The sequence below is a fragment of the Lithobates pipiens genome, unplaced genomic scaffold, assembly GCF_037356315.1.
Source record: "Lithobates pipiens isolate NorthernLeopardFrog02 unplaced genomic scaffold, aLitPip1_a1.2 Scaffold_8, whole genome shotgun sequence".
NCBI lineage: Eukaryota > Metazoa > Chordata > Amphibia > Anura > Ranidae > Lithobates > Lithobates pipiens.
The window spans coordinates 520,661,171-520,679,272 of record NW_027507903.1 but is presented as its reverse complement, the minus strand read 5'-3'; the positions used below and the strand labels follow the sequence as shown (position 1 = coordinate 520,679,272).

The following is an 18,102-nucleotide window of genomic DNA, read 5'->3' as shown; positions in this document are numbered from 1 at the left end:
GAAGCAGGATACAAGACCATCCTTACAAGTTAAAAGTATTGTCATCATTTACACAATCCAAAAGAACTCATTTAAAATCGGTAGCAACCATTTAACCCATATCCATCAATCAAAAGCCTCCATGGGTGACAGTAGGCGGGACAGAATCTTGACTTGAAGAAAAGTTGAGACCGTGTAAACAGTCTGGGGCTAGGATCTATTCTAGGTTCTTCCCCATGCACCCATTTGCAGAAACTGATTTAAAGCCACTTTACCAGTAATTCTAGTTCAAATACTTCGGCAACAGGACTATTGTATCTGCTTCTTATCAAGCAAGTATAATTAATTTGTTCCTCCAGTAGTAAAAAGTTTGTGTATAACTTCTTTATTATAGGTACTGTAACAGGTACATCAATTTACACAGCGCTGCATAAACAGTATATTGTACATTCACATCAGTCCCTGCCCTCAAGGAGTTTACAATCTAAGCTTCCTAACTCACATTCATACATACGCATAGTAAGGCCAAAATACACCTGATTGGATTAACCTACCAGCATGTCGTTAGAGTTTGGGAGGAAACCAGAGTACCCAACAGAAACCCACGCAGGTACAGGGGAGAACATGCAAATTCCAGACAGGTAGCGTCCTGGGTGGGATTCAAACAGATGGCCTCAGTGCTGCTAGGCAGATGTGCTAACTACTAAGCCAGTGTGCTAGGTGAGTCTGCAGGGACAAATACATGGAGAGTATAGCAGCCGGAGTGTTTTGTTTTTTTAACGAGACTTGGGAATGGCATTTCTACTTGAATAACCAAGTTGGGGTTTCAGGCTTCATTTCTGTATGACACATAAATTTTTCTGTGGAACAATATTTCTACATGAGCTGAAGCAACTAATATGCTGCACAATTAAAAAGTAGAGTATGTATTGTATATTTTATGTCTTTTTTTTTTTTTTAAATAAGGGCTTGTGTCAATAGTCTTTTGCTTTCTTTAAGGTGGTGTTGCATTCTGATAGAAGTCTACAGGAATGCAAAGGATGCTTGAGGCAGGTCAAATGCAGGTCTGGAGGTGGTCAACTGCATGTAAAAGGCATCTCACATTCATGTTAAAATGGATCCCATTGACACAAACCAAATACCCAACAACACAGGCTCCATTCCTTTTTTGGTGCGATTTTAAGCATATTAGTATATCATAATAAACTTGCCTTAAGACGAAGCCCTCCAGCAGTGAGCTGCCATCGCTGGCAGGGCTTCCATCTTTACTCGGACTTAAGGGTTTGCGGGCAGGAGTCGCAGCCACGGCACAAAGCTCTGAAGATGTGGCATGAATATGCTGTTCCTACAGAGCATATGCGCTGGTGACATCACTGGCTGCTGCTCATGGGAATGGCTCCTAAATGGTGCACGCTTAGGAGTTTTTCATTTTACCTTCAAGTAAGCTTTATTATAAGTTTATAAAAATACCAGAAAACGTTTACTACCACTTTAAAGAACTGAAGTCATTGGATCAGCATGACGGAAAGGGATGTGTATTTCTTAGTACAGATTTTCTTTAAGCCCCCAATGCATTAGGCTCAACTCCTTATATATGGAGGTTTTAAAGTGGAACTTAACCCATCGATTCAAATCAGAGTTCTGGACGCAATATGACTTGAGATAAAAAAAATACCCATAGAATACTCATGCCTGTAATGTAACAAAGGTATGCTGTCAACTATGCCCAGTTTTCTATTTGTGCAGCATCGTTTTCTTACTTTGTGAAGTTCCTGCACAGTGCAGCCATCTCCAGTGTGGGCATCTGAAGCCACAGTGTCCTTCCTTGATTCTGTGCATGCTGGCTACCCACCATGCACCTGCCGATCTCACGCATGTGCAGTGCAGTGCAATCTTGGTCAGCTTGACTTTGCACAGCCAAGCCAAGCTGACCAAGATTTTCCATAGTTGCCAATGTTAAATGTTACGGGAGCAATGCCACGCCAAGCTGACCAAGATCTCCCAGGAGCCAATGCAAAAATCGGAAATTACATATGGAGCCGCGGCCCCTAAAGGAGGAAGTGAAATTAGATATAGTCATAAATCAGGTTAGTGAAAAGAATAAAAAATAAATAAATTGGCAATTCATTTTAAGCAAGCACATTAGTGCTGCACGGTGAAGTGAAAAATGAGGGTGAAACTCCGCTTTAAGTTTAAAAAAAAAAAAATTGTTACATTCCTGGCATGCCGGGAATGTAACAGTCACATTGGTTGTACTCTCAACCAAACTAGCAAACCATCAAATGGTTGGTGAAAACAATAGGTGGATTTACTTTGGCTTTAAAGCAGTTGTATACCCTCAGAAAAAAAAAAAAAACCCTGTAAGGCAAAGGCATAATGAGCTAGTATGCAGTGCATACTAGCTCACTATGAAATACTTAACTTAGAACGAAGTCCCCATATCGCAGGCCGGTGTCTTGTCAAATAACGTCCTCCATCCGATAGTGTCCGCTCTGTACTGCGCATGCGCAGTACACAGCAACACAGATTCCGAAAATTGCGGAGGATGAACGGCGCCTGCACCGTGAGTCCAGGTTCTATCCCCACCATCCAAGTGGACAGAGTAGGAATAACAAAAGAGCCGAGCGCAGCGAGGCCAAGCCCGAAGCGTGGCGAGCGAAGCTCGCCCGCGAGGGGCCCTCTAATATTCACAACCCTATGTCCGCTTGGATGGTGGGGCTACCACCTCCACTCACGGCGCAGGCGCCGTTCAGCTTCGGAGATTTTCCGAAGCTTCGTCTGCTCCGTACTGCGCATGCGCAGTATGGTCCGGACACTATTTGATGGCCGGACACTATACGGCAGAACACCGGTCCACACCGAGGGAGATGACATTTTGCCCTCGGCATGCCTTCAGGATTTGCAGCTCCAGTGCTGGGAGTGGCCGAAGCTGCGATGATGCCACTCCCACGCATGTGTGCGGGAGTTTTCTTCCCAGCAAGGTCCGGCAGTGCCTGCTGGACTTTCAGCCGGCCATTCACAGTGCATGCGGCGCGGAGGTCAGCGGCTGCATGCAAAGTGAACATCTCCTAAACCGTACAGCTTTAGGAGTTATTCATTTTACCTACAGGTAAGCCTTATTATTATAGGCTTACCAGTAGGTAAACATTAGAAAAATGGGCATACAACCACTTTAAGGAGACTGTGTGACTGAAATGTTTAGATGCTGATTGAAAGATAAGCCCGTCATCAAATTCAGCTTTCTTTAACTTTGATATACAAGTTCACAAAGTGTTTTACACATAAAAGGGTTGTTTTTCATACATTGTACTTGATTATGTTACGGAATATAGCCCTTTACAACCAACTATAGTTTAGCAGATGCCAGACCTCCATCATCCAACAAAATTGTTTAGCTAATTTTGTTTGGGCGGTGATAGACTGCTAGGAAAGCAGTTTCTATTTTTAAAGGAATGTATGCTTTAAGAGAGTTTTCAATTCTGTTAGGTCTAGAGGTCGACCGATATGTTTTTTTCTCTGGCGGATAACGATATTTAGAAATCATGGCGGCAGATGGCCGATATATAATGCTGATTTTTTTTGGCCCGATATGCGTTATATGTTTTTTAATTTTTTTCGCCCCTTCATAAAATCTAACAGACACCTGGCAGGACGTTAAAAAAAAGACCTGCAAGCAGCACTTTTGGAGTGGTGTATACCACTCCTCCACCACTCCTGCCCATTGATATGAATGGGCACCACTGCCGAAGCGCATGCAATGCGATTTGGCAGCGGTGCTTCACGGGTGTATAACCTCTTCATCGGCCGCTAGCTGGGTTATAAGTGCCACCGCTAAAATGATGGTAAAGCGCCGCTAAAACTAGCAGCATTTTACCGCCAACGCCTGCCCGCTCCAGTGTGAAAGCAGCCTTAATAAGTGATGCCCAAAATTTCTTACATTTAAACCTTAAACAAAAAAAACAGTTTAATGTTTACGGTTACTGTTTTATTTATTTTTTTAAAAAATCATTAGTGTCTTTTTTTCCCCAAAAATTGCGTTGGAAAGACCTCTGCACAAATGCCATGTGACATAAAATATTGCAACAACCGCCATTTTATTCCCTAGGGTCTCTGCTAAAAAAAATATATATAATTTTTGGGGGTTCTGATTGATTTTCAAGCAGAAAATACAGGATTTTTACATGTAAACAACAAGTGTCAGAAAAGATATAGTCTTTAAATGGTTAAACTGAGAACTTCTACACACAGAGCTCAGTTCATTCATAAGTGTAAACATTGTATCTCTTTGCTTTTTTCTTGGCAGTCTGCCCAGAGAGGAGGAAAGTCCCTTCACTGAAGACTCAGGCAACTTGCATTGACTTCTATTACAGAAGTCATTTGCAAGTCGCGCTGAAGATATATCGGCCTTTTTATTAGCACAATTGGCTGATAATTAAAAGACACCAAATATCGGCCGATATATCGGTCGACTCTAGTTAGGTCACCAATCATACCAGATTTCCTAAGAGAGCTTACAATTATACAGTATAATTATACTATTAAAAGTGAGTTGATCTTTGAGATAATTTAGAATTCTACCAAGTTTCTAATCACAGTATGCCTGTCGCATAGTAAAAAAGATCATGTATTCAGCCTTTCCATAAGGTGTACGTTGTTATTAATTTTTACGTCAAAATCAAAGCATTTAAGTGAAACACCACTTTTGCAGAGAAAACACTATATACCCTGCAAACTATAATGGTGAATACATGATTCTGAACTCTAAACGGCAAGATAAGCCACGCTGGCTTACTCGCTCATATCCTTAAAACTGAATGGTAAGTCCTGGGGAACGAAACCCTCCCATCCTCTACAGCACAGATCTCAAACTGGTGGCCCTCCAGCTGTTGCGAAACTACAAGTCCCATGATGCTTCTGCCTGTATGAGTCATGCTTGTAACGGTCAGCCTTGTAATGCCTCTAATGTCACCAGATCTACAGTCGCCATGGTGTTGCACATGCTAAGACACCTGTCATTTGATGACTTGACCGTTTGGTTGAGAGCTTACATAAGCACACCATGGCATGCCTTGAATGTAAATGCTTTCGGAAACAGGACCAAATCACACTGCAAAACGGCAGGAGTGATTTACTGCTCGGTGTTGTCGGCTACACTAGGGGGCAGTGTGGGGCGTGATTTAACGCATCACACGGCTTCTTTTTTTTGGTACATGTTTTATTTCAAGTGTACAAAACAAACACTACATTCACTGCATTGCTAGGCAGCTTAACCCCCTCTTTCCCAACACTGAAGTTCAATTGGGCCGGTGTGCTGCAACAACATGTCTGCATGTTAGCGCAGCACTAAGCTGCATTGCAGTGTGAATGGGACACACAGGAAATAATTATTTCCTGTGTTCCCCTCCGGTGAAAGACATTTTACCACCATGCGGTAAAACTTCGGTATGAATTGCCATTTAAACTGATGAAAAGCTCTGCGTAAACTGTCAGCGCTATACAAATCCTGTTTAATAATAAACCAGTGGGTTTAGTTCCACCTTAACCATCATTAATCCTAGTGTTATAATCGCAACATTGAATTTCAAGCACTCTGTTTTTACATAAAATAAGCCAAAGATATATTGACTAGTGCAGTAAACATAAGACCAGCACCGGGGATGGTAAATTCCATGCCTATACATTTGAGCTCTGTGTAGATATTTGGCAGAGACTGTGAGCCAATAACAGGCACAGGGACATCCTAAATTTAAAATTAACGTTTCCAAGGAACAGAAATTTGTTTTTTTTTTTTCCTTCTTTGGCCAATAAAGAAAATCATTGTTGGCTGTAGACTGAAATTAAAAAATTTCATTTTTTTTTTTAAAGCAATATTGGAGTTTTCCTTTAAGAGACTTTCAAGTGAACATTAACAAGAGAAATCAGAGTCAGGAAACCATTCTTTAAAATACTTTAATTCACAGAAATAGATTGAATTCTATTATACAATCAGGAAATGTGCAGGTTGTAAACGCCATATGATCATTTTCTCTCTACCTTTTACCCTTCTTGAAAAACTTAGGAGAGAACTGGAGGGACTTGAACTGGAGGATTAGGAGCAAGGACTAAAATAACAAATATATTTATATATTTATATATACACAAGTCAAAATTCTACCAACCACTTCACTAGAGGATTTTTCCTAAGGTAATGATAAATGTTCTCCAGAGGACAACACTTTTTTTTTTCCATACAATACAGAAGAATAAAGATTGGTGTATTGGACACAGGTAGAAATTTGTAATACAGAGGAGGACCCCACAAACTTTGAAGGCTTGGAGGACTATTTACAGACAGCAAAAACCAGTACATGGCAGAGAGAGCGTGTCCAGTAGACATACAGAGAGAGACAGATCACACCAACCTTGGTGTAGCATATACAGATAAAATTTCACTCTCTCTTAAGGACATCTGCACAAACAGAATACACTTATATTGCACGCACACGCACACATACATATTTAAATACTTTTCATAGTAAAAAATAAAAAAGGAAAGAAATGCAGGCCACACAAGTATCCTCCATGCAGAGCAGAGCAGAGCGTTCCACCAGCAAGGATCAGGGGGACATATGGTGGAATCTAGGTTTGATATTTTAAAATGCTTCTGCGATGTTACTAGATAGGATGTCTCTGGCTTCTACAACTTATTGGGAAAAGCTTTCATCTTTTTATTTGGCAAAATCAAGGGCACCTACACACAAAACATAAAGAGTAAATCTACCCAAAACAGTTTGGACTAAGTAGGGCAGGGTTTTATTCCTTGGGGGTCTACGCTGCTGTGCGAATGTTGTTAATAGTCTAATTTCTCTTACTTTCTCTTGCATACTCCTATGGTCAGTCTACTACTCTTCTACATGCTATTATGTTTTGTGAATGTGCTAGTTATGTCTGGAGAACTTACTTGGGACATAAGCAACAGCAGCATAGCTACAATACCTATCTGGTAATCCCAAGGAAGGACACAGAGGTCTGCTATTCCTCTGCACCCTGGTCCACCTTCCTTGGACATTATTATATCTTTCCATTAACTAAAGCACAACTACAGCCATAACGGTTTTATTAGAGTTGAATGACTAGAAGCTATTACTTACAGCTGCGTCCCTATTTGAAAGAGTCAATCTTACTTTCTGTCCAACTTCCATCATATTGACAAGAAGTAAGGAAATCTTCAAAGTCGAGGGGGAAAAAAAAAAGGCAAAACCCATACCTCATTGTATGGAATAAAAAAAATAAAATAAATTGGATTATGTTGAGACCGAAGGTACCCCCAACAGTAGGTCCATGATCAGCCATGAACAATGGGTTTAATGTGTATTTCCATCTTTGCTGTCAAATTTGAGAAACCCCTTCTATATGCTTATGTGTTCCCATTCATGCAGCATACGTTAAATTGTAATAAATATTTGCCTTTTTAGTTGTCTACAAGCAGCTTCTGTTGCTTTGAAAAGACGTGGAGATTAAATTATGCTACGTGAATGGGAACAAATATAAATAAGTGTTATCCTAATTTTGTTTCCAAAGTGGAAACACAATGTAAGCTTTTCACTAAACACCAGGCAAGATCTAAATAATGGCAGAGTACTTTTTTAAAGTGAGGGCTAACAAGAAAACCTACAATGCAATCTTTTAGTTGTCAAACATTTCACATGACAACTGGATACATGAGTTTATAAGGTACAACATTTCTAGCATATCTTAGGCTCAGTCAGAATACAGTAATTTTTATATCACCAAGGATGTGCGTTTATGAATGCTTATGTAGTTCATTGTACACATCAAGTTTATAAGCCCTTTAAAATGTTTCTTTATATCACATTTATAAATCAGATCTATTTACAATGCATCTGTAACCTGGACAGCTTTAACATATATGTAATGTGTGCACTTTGAACGAACAGAAATGTGTCATTAATTCCCATGGGGTCTCGCCGAATAGCCTGCATCAGCTGTACAGAAGCATGCTACAGCCTTTAATTATGCACCTCAGACACATGATCTCCACTTACATGTATATTGAAAGATTTTGAAATGCCAACATTTTACCAGAGGTCATTCTGATTTTTTATAATCTCTGCTATTGTGTAAAGAGTTGCTTTCCAAAGCCAATTGCCCATTTATCTAATACATTACATTTTCTGTGGCCAAAATACAGGCATTCCTTACTTGTATACTAGCAGGTTATCATAAAGTAGGTGTCTTAAACCAGCTAGTATTACACACCAATCTAGTCTGACAAACTTTTTGATACTACCCAAACAGTTCAACTGAGAATAGAATATCCATTTACCTCCGTATGTATTTTTATTTTTTAGAATCACATACATCATATGTAAAAGGAATGCAAGAGTATTTGCCAGATACAGGTTTTCATGGAAATATCTGCTTTAACATGATAATTGATTAAATAAATAAAATGCAGGGATGCAATAGAAACCTATATGCTCTCAAACTATAAACATACAGTTAGGTCTGTATATTTTTGGACACGGGCACAATTTTATTTTTTTCAGGTATTTACCAAAATATTCAAGCTATAGTTTTATAATGGATATGGGCTGCAAGTGCACACTTTCTGGGTTAATTTGAGGGTATGTACATCCAAATCGGAGGAAGGGTTTAGGAATTACAGCTCTTAAAAATAGCCAGCCCCCCTTTTCAAGGGCCCAAAAGTAATTGGACAGTTAAATCAAAAGCTGTTTCATGGCCAGGTGTGGGCTACTCCATTATTTCTACATCAATTAAGCAGGTAAAAGGTCTGATTGATTCTAAATGTGGTATTTACATTTTGAATCTATTGCTGTGAACCTACATCATGCGTTCAAAGGAGCCATCCATGCAAGAGAAACATGCCATTATAAGGCTTCAAAAACTGAACTCCTCCATTAGAGAGATGGCAGCAACAACAGGAGTAGCCAAATCAACGGTTTGGTACATTCTGGAGGAAAGAAGAATGTACTGGTGAGCTTGGCAACATGAAAAGGCCAGGACGTTCATGGAAGATAACAGTGGTGGATGATCGCAGGATCCTCTCTATGGTAAAGAAAAACGTATTCACAACATCTAGACAAGTGAAGGACACACTCCAGGAGGTGGGCGTATCATTGTCAAAGTCTACACTCAAGACTTCAGGAGAGAAAACACAGAGGGTTCAACACAAGGTGCAAACCATTTATAAGCCTGAAGAATAGAAAAGCCAGATTCGATTTTGCCAAAAACCATCTAAAAAAGCTAGACTAGTTCTGGAAAAGCATTCTTTGGACAGATGAAACTAGGATTAATCTGTACCAGAATGATGGGAAGAAAAAAGCGTGGCGGAGGCTGGCACAGCTCATGATTCAAAGCACACAAAGTTATCTGTAAAACATCGAGGCAGTGTGATGGCATGGGTACTTCCAGTGGCACTGGATCAATGGTGTTTACTGATGTGCCAGAAGAAGCCAGATTAATTCTGCAACGTTTAGAGATATACTGTCAGCCCAGATTCAGCCAAATGCAGCAAAGTTGACACAGTACAGATGGACAATGATCCAAAAACACACTGCGAATGCAACCCAGGAGCTTTTGAAGGAAAAGAAGTGGAATATTCTGCAGTAGCTAATTCAATCACCTGATCTCAACCCAATTGAGCATGCATTCCACTTTCTAAGGGCAAAACTAAAGGCAGAAAGACCCACAAACAAAGAAGAACTGAAGACCCCTGGCGGTTAGAGTCTGGTAAAGCATCAGAAAGGAGGAAACCCAGTCTCTGGTAATGTCCATGGGTTCCAGACTTCTGGCAGTCATTGCCAGTGAAGGATTCTCAACAAAATATTAAAAATTAACATTTTATTTAGGATTATATTGATTTATCCAATTATATTTATTTGAGCCCCTGAAAATGGGGGTACTGTGTATTAAAAACCGTTGTAGTTACTAAAATTAGTACATATTGATGTTCAACCCCTTGAATTAACTCTGAAAGTCTGCACTTCAAATTCATTGGGATTGTTTTATTTTAACTTTTATTGTGGTGGCATACAGAGTCAAAAGGTATGAAAATTGCGCCCATGTCCAAATATATATATGAAATGAACTCTCTGGATTTGCTAATAGCGTCATATGTGGCTGTCTGTGTAGTCCCCAAGAAAGTGGTTAGGAATGGGAATGCGCCAGGCTAGATATTATCCAATATAGATTAACCTGATACAGACCCCAAACTCTGCATTTTAATCATTCTCTCAGAGTATGCTGCCAACAATTTCAGACATCATTGGGAGTAGCAGTTCCATACACATTAGGCTGCTGGAATAAGGATTTCTGTTGCAAACCCGTTCATATTCAGTTTGGCAGCGTTTGGCATACTGCATTTTATAATTTACACCGATCAGCCATAACATTACCAATGAAAGGTAAAGTGAATAACATTGATTATCTTATTACAATGGCATTTGAAAGTGGATGGGATATATTAGGCAGCAAGTGAACATACCATCCTTTAAGTTGATGTGTTAAAAGCTGAAAACAATGGGCAAGTGTAAGTATTTTAACGCCTTTGGCAAGGGACAAATTGTAATGGCTAGAGAACTGGGTTAGAGCAACTCCAAAACTGTAGCTTGTAGGATGATTCCAGTCTGCATCAGAGAGAGTCATGGGCAGCCAAGGCTCACTGGTGCATGTGAGTGAAGACTGGCCCCTGCGGTCGGATCCTATAGAAGAACTGCTGAAAGATGCTAGTTCCAATAGAAAGGGGTCAGAACACACAGCGCATCACAGTTTGTTGCCCATGCAACTGCATAGCTGTCCATGTGGACAAGTGCTCACAGTCAAAAGTGCCTGCAATGAACACATGAGCATCAGAATTGGATTGAGGAGCAATGGAAGAAGGTGGCCAGGTGTGATAAATTACGTTTTTTTATTTATACATCATATGGATGGAGGGGAGCATTGTGTGTGTCGCTTACCTGGGGAAGGGATGGCACTAGGATGCAGTATGGGAAGAATGCAAGCTGGCAGAGGCAGTGTGATGCATTGGGCAATGTTCTGTTGTAAATCTTTGGGCCCTGCCATTCATGTGGTTGTTGCTTTGGAGTCCATGCCTCAATTTGCCAAGGCTGTTTTGTTTACAAAACCATTGGTTACTTAATATTAAGTGGGTGGTCATAATGTGATTGCTGATCGGTGTACATACAATTATTCTAAGTGTGATTCAACCTACCGGTGTCCACTAATAGCTAATAGTTATGGGTGAACACTAGAGGGCTGAAGAACACAGTGGTTTCTCCTAAGTATAGGAACTGGCTCTGTTCCACAAATTCAGCTGGTATGAACCATAAATGAAGAAGTCTCAAACTTCCTGAAGCATCCTCCATAAAGTAATACATTTCAAATTAAGTAGCAAAATGTGAAACAACCTGTACCGGCTGTGTCACGTGGGAGCAGTTGAGATCTTACTGACCGAGTTAATGGAACACTAAAGAGATCAGTCTGTGGCAAAACTGCCAGTAACTACCAAAAACGTAAAATATTGGTGTTCGTTTGACCTGTGTGCAATTGGACTCTCAAAAAGACTTTCTGGCTGTGGTCTGCTTGCATTTTTAATGGTAATACTATTGTCTATTAGGCAACTAGAATTTTTGAGATAGATAAAAGCAAATTTGTAGGACACCTTACAAAATTTGGAAGGCATTGATACGCCACTATTTAAGCTTTATAGCCCTCAAAATGCTCTCAATTGGGCTGTACATAAAATTATTGTGCAGTAAAGTAAATGCACATTTACTACAGATTAAACTCCAGTGGTTTATGAATGTTGGTTCCTAAATGTATTTCCTAACAAGTTACTTTCAAGAATTTTTACTTTTCTAAAATCATGTTCATCAAGGCCACCAAGGTGGCTCCTTAACTGCAAGTTACAGCTGAGCTGTAACTTTTCTCATTTATTGTGTCTGAACAAGCTGAGCAGTTATGGCACAGGGTGCTGATCTATTAACATCGCAGAAACCTTCTGTTTTTATTCTTTGAAAAGGTCCCCTGCATTGAAATTTGTATATTTCATACAGTTTAGAACCCAGTTATCACCAAGCAGGTACAGTCCAAGACACAACATGATATTAACAAATAAACCTTCAACCTAAAGCTTCCCAAGATACACAGCTTAACAATGGATATAGTTTATCCAGTTTAAAATTCACTACACTACAGGGGAGATTTCTTAACAAAAAAACCCCCAAGAAGCTAAGGGAAAATGTAAGTGTCCCCAAGAGCAGCCAATCGGGTTTATTTTTATTTTCCAACCAGCACTAGAAAACGCCAGTCGTGGTTGACTAATTTATTTCTACTTCTATTACCTCAGAGCTTTAAAAATAGGACCCATCCCTTTTTAAATTTCTTATTTCCTCTACTGTCATTAAATCAACATGCCAACTTCCATCAATGATTCATTAAAACTTAATCTACAGTTGTCAGGTTTTTATTTAGGACCACAACAATGATTTAAAGGGAAACTAAATGCAAAGTATATTCACTTAACAGTGTCAACCAAATAAAGCAAATTTCACAAAAATACCTGAACAGATTAAAGCCACACATGGGTTTTAAACATATCTCTGTGGTTTGAGGACCCATGGGGGTGCATATTCATTGAATGGATTAAGGTATTTAGGTATGCTATTGCCCTGAAAAGGTTTTTTTCTAAATTTTGCTGATCTACCACATATAACGAAATCTGACTGTATGTTGCAGGTTTGAAGCAAACCTGCAATTAGAAAGATATGGAAAAGTGCCACTGGCCACTGCCTTCTGAAAAGGTTATTTTGGCACTTTGGCTTCAATGTTTTTAGTCAATGACCTGCAATAGGTATTCAGAGCCGGAGAGGCAGAAAATTATTTTGCATGCCTGCTCCAGGTCAGTGACATCAATTAATTCAGATGGCCAGCTTGACAATAAGGCAGCTAGCATTTTCAGACATTAATGGCAACTTCAATTTTCCCATTAAAGAGTTCCTTTTGGGGGTAAAATGTAGAGGATGTTGAAGCTTGTCTTCTTTCCATTTCTTCATATTTAAAACCTTTACAGAATTACTTCAATTACACCTGATCTGTGGATTGCGCATAGATGAATGCAATCGTGTTGTATATATTCTCCAAATTTACACAACACTGGCCACACAATATTGCTTTGGAGTTTGTGAACCCTTCTGAATGATCAATATTTTTTGTGTAATTATGACCTAAAATGTGATTTTTTTTATTGCAAGTCCTAAAACTAGATAAGAAACAAAAGCATTATATATGCTCATTTATTTATAGAGGAAAACCATCCATAGTTACAAATTTGACAAAAGTTATGTGAACCTCCAGGATTTTCATTTCATTTAGGGAAATTAGAGTTATGAAATTCAATCAATGGGATGACAATCAGGTGTAAATGTAGGAGGCTCTGCCTTATTTACAGAGTAGAAAAAGTGATTTTAACAGCACCAGTTCGTGAATATTTGTCATGGCTCTTAAAGTTACTGATGTGCAAAAGTCTGAAAAGAGTAGCACACTATATCCAAAGTGTTTAAACTGCCCCCACTCCACTGTCATACAGTCATAATTTTTTCATTCAACCAGTGGGATGAATAAAAAATAAACAAAAAAAAAAAAAAAGGACCCGATTCCCACATACTCGCATTTGAGGTGGCTGTGGAAATCCCTCCCGCCATGGTATTGTATTCTGACAGTGGGGAGTCCGTGTATGGGCAGCTTTAGGCAGATTGCGTACAAGTAGCAATTCATTCTCCAGGAGTGGTGGACCAACAACGATCACACCATGAGCAAGGCTAATTAAAACACATCATCCAGTGTATTGATAACACACAACACCATGTAACTACTCATATGTTAAAAATCAACACTGCACTAACAAAAATTCCAACTTGGGTCATGTGAATACATACTGTAGCTACAATGTCTAAATCACCACAGTGAAGGGACGCTACTGTCTTCTGAAAGCAGGTTCACATACTTTTGCTACAAGGAAATACGTACAAGTAACTGGATAATTTTCCTCAATAAATACAAAAAAAATTAAGAATTAGGTCATTGATCCCATTGTTGAATCGTTTTTGGTTATCTGTGAAAACAGATTGTATTTTAGGTCATATTACTCAGAAATATTGAAAATTCACAAACATTAAAAAAACAACATGTCCATGTAGCTATAGCTACTTGTTGGGCCCACAAACATATGGGTATTTCCCTGAGAACTGGACTAGAAAGGAATAAAAAATAAATAAAATAAAGGGTAAATTGGGTAAGGGGATATAACACTGTAAGCAAGCGTAACACATTACAGTAATTAACCCATAGATCTTGAGTTGGAGTAGCTTTTTATAGCCTCATACCTACAACAATGTCAAACAACTAGAAATCATCTTGTCAGTAAGTGGCAGGAACGAGGGTTTCACTTTACTTGACCCCACTGGAAAACTCCAGAAACCTCTCCACTTACAGTGGACACCTATTGGGAGTGATTTAAAAAGGCATTTTTTTTTTTTTTTTTTTACACATTTCTGGTGGGGTATATGCAGCCAGAAGCCTTTCACCAAATTCATGGAAAGACTGCAACATTTCAATGATTGTACTAAAGCATGCAACAAATTCAAGTAGTTCTTTTTTTGGAACACTTTTACTGTATAGCACGATTTTTGGGACAAATTCAAAGAAATACCATCATATTGGTGATGAGGAAAGTGGAAGTTAATAAGATCTCTTATGGAGTTGGAGTAAATTATTGACTGTGTCGCATATGTAACTGTGTTGCAACATTGGGACTATTCTGTGGCAAAATTTGTCCAAGACCCTCTGAAACAGATATTTGATACATTAATCATTACTCTGCCAACCTCCCCAAATAGCTTCTCTGCCTATAAAATTCTGCCACTTCACAGGAGAGATGCTTTTGACACTTCTGTCAGAGTCGCGTCAGATTTATACACACATTACAGACATCTGTTGCAAATTTCAGTTTTTGTTGCGCTAGCACAAGATAGGTTTCTAAAGAGTATCTACAACACTCTTTATGAATTTTATAGTTAAAGCAGAACTAAACCCTCCTATTGTTTTCGGCCAAGGAAGCTGCTATCTTGGCTTCTGTTTGACCTTCATCTGTCCTAATGCTGCACATGTGATCAGTTATGACACCTGCCATTTGATGGTCTGACAGTTTGGTTAAGAGCACAACCAATATGACCGTTATATTCCCAGCACCTGCCAAGAACGTAATTGTTTTTTTGAAACTGTTAAATCAATGGGTTTAGTTCTGCTTTAACACAATCTGCAGGTCTGGAGTAAGTGCAGAAGCTTTTCATAGGTTCTAAAAAGAGGGCCTCACCTTGTTCGACCCCACAGATGACTCAAGCCTCTTCTCCCAACACATTTTATCAGATATGTAATAGAGAAAGTTACACAACATAGCATCTAAAAATATCTAATAAATAAAAATGATTGCAACAAAGAGGGAAAGAAGAAAGAGCTATTACAATGAGCTACAGAAACCCAATATGAAGACTAGAGCCATTATTGGAAAAACTTGTTAATAAATTTGGTCAACATATAAGATTAGTAAAAAAAAAAAAAAATAAATAAAAAAAAAAAAAAAGAAGAAGAGGCAAGGGTCCCTTTTAAGGGTTTGTAGCCAACAATCTTGACATCATGAAGACTATCTCTGCCGAGACTGGGCAATTCAGCTGTTATCTACTGAGACTTTCGGGCACAGCAATAGAACATGGACACAGACCATTTCTTCCACACTGTAAGCACTTTGGGATTCCTTTATCTCCCCACCAGTCACACAGTCTCTTACTCTACACAGTCCTTACACAACACAAGTCTTTCTATCCATTAAGAAGAAAGCAGTTTGTACAAGATGAGAAAGGCGCCAAGGATATGTGTTCAGAGTCAGCCAGAGGCTCCTTAGTAGATCCATACTACACTGATGTTCACAGAATGTTGAAAATAAAAATAAAGAGATGTACATATATCTCTATCTATCTATATATTTATATATATCTGTAGGGTTACTCCTCTGTTGGGACGGGGGGTGGGGGGAGGATTTTGCTAGAGCGTGTGCACTTTACAAGTCTATGAGTTGATCCACCAGTAGTAGAGACCTGGACATGTTTGGTAGGCTGGACTCTGAGTTCCCACTGCTGTTATTAGAGTGAGGACCTGGAAAGTGGGGGAAAGACAGCAATTCAGTATGTTGTTGAAAACAGAGACAGAGCAGAAGATGCAAAAGGCAGGAAGCATGGGATCTGTGAGAGAAGCATTGTGTAACCATTTGCCATTGTATTTAAAGGCCAAGTTCGGTCAAATCAGCTATTGGCATATGCCGATTCACAACAACACACATCAGCTGCTACTGTTTAAGCTGGGACTCCGGTATTGGGATGTACCTTCCTGTTAGAGATGAACAGATCAAAAAAAAAAATTTGCAGATCAGGGAAATTAGCTCGGAAAGCCAAGTACGATTTATTTGTGGGGGGAGGTAACTTGAGAGCATTAATCCTAGTACCCCAGAATTTACCCACACATTATCACCGTTTATGGCTATCAATATTTATTTTGGCTCCAGCCAGAGTAATTCAGTCACCATCCACATTTCCAGCCATTGCAGACTTCCCTACAGAACTTAAGTAGGGGAAATTGCCTAACTTGGTTGGCTCAAATTAGGATAGGAAGGTAAGAAATCTTGCTACCGGAGACCCAGAGGAAAACAAGCAGTTGGTGCATGCTGTAAAATATGAGCATCTAATTAGTACAAAAATATCAGTTTTAGCTGTACTCAACCTACCATTTCAATGCTTGTAAAGCATGCATCGTTATGCAAAGCAATCTGGCATGCAGGAGTTAAACTATACTCAGCCTAAGGTTAACCAACTCTTCCCTCTAAATAAGGTGACATGACACCCTTGTGCTTTCCAAAAAAAAAAAAAAAAATGCCCCTTCCTGGGCAATAAGATCATTTCCAGACATAGACTGAAAGTCCTCAAGAAATGTCTGGTCTGGGGCTTTTAATATCACATCATAGAGGCATGATTGTCAGTTTAATCTAAAGTAGAACGCTAAAGGCAAAACTTTTTCTTTAGTTTTGGACAGAGTGGAGATGGACTGGAACACGTCATTTTTTTATTGCTGTCTGTGCCCTCATTTGGGGGATTGATCCTATATTTGTCTTGTTTACCATTATCCTTGAAAATAAAAGAAAAATCTAAAATTTAGTTTTCCTCAGAAAAGTAAGAGGGTAAATCTTCCAATGGGAAAACTAGTTCTTGTGGTCTGTGGGTCCCCAGGGGATTCCCTTAATTTGCACGGATTTCCTGTAATTTTCTGTTCTGGCTATGTACCAGGAAGTGATAGGAAATCTCCCAAATGGAGCGTAAATGACAAAAAATAAAACAGGTGTTATAACCCTCCCTTACTTTATCCAAAATGAAAACAAATAAAAGATTTGCCTATAGTTCTACTTTAAAGCTCAATTTCAGACACTTTTTTTTAGTCTATTTGATGGGTTTTATAACAGGAAGTAAAGGGAATTCACCCAATGGTAACAGAGTCAGTAATAAAACATTTTCTAGTAGAGTGGGTAAGGCTTAGAACAGTGGTAGGCAACATTGGCATTCCAGTTGTTGTGAAACTACAAGTCCCATGAGCCACTGTAAGGCTCCAACAGCCCCGGGTATGACCCATAAGGCAGATGCATGATGAATTCTGTAGCTTCAAGCACAGCTGAAGTGCTAAGGTTGCCGACCCCGGTTTAGAACAAAGATTTTTGTTTTCCCCTCACTTTCTATCCAGTTGACAGAAGTCAGAAAAAAAACCAGAAGATAAATCTTGTCTGTGGGGATATAGACAGCATATATAACCTGATTTTAAAACTATTTTTTCCCCACTCTACCAAAAAACTAAACATTGAGCGGACCATACCCAACATTCTAGTATGACAGATGAAAGTGATGTCATAAGCTCATGAGAAAATGGTAGAACATAGGTTAAAGGTTAACCTACAGAAAGTCTGCAGGCAACAAAAAATGAGGACTAGACAACTGCACAAAGGTGCAG

At 39.2% G+C, this 18,102-nt stretch overlaps 1 protein-coding gene across 5 annotated transcripts in view; it reads right to left on the bottom strand.

Annotated features, from left to right (window-relative positions):
- The window catches only part of AAK1 (AP2 associated kinase 1), a 196,088-nt gene that overhangs the window by 16,923 nt on the left and 161,063 nt on the right, over window positions 1–18,102 (bottom strand). For 2 of the 5 annotated variants that reach the window (XM_077469463.1, XM_077469465.1), the window contains one exon: window positions 5,911–16,209. The exons of the other annotated variants lie outside the window; for them this stretch is intronic. In XM_077469463.1, coding sequence (XP_077325589.1) covers window positions 16,115–16,209 — 95 coding nt within the window. In that variant the 3' untranslated portion in view covers window positions 5,911–16,114. Of the gene's footprint in view, window positions 1–5,910; window positions 16,210–18,102 lie in introns of those variants that run through there. 5 annotated transcript variants of the gene reach the window in all.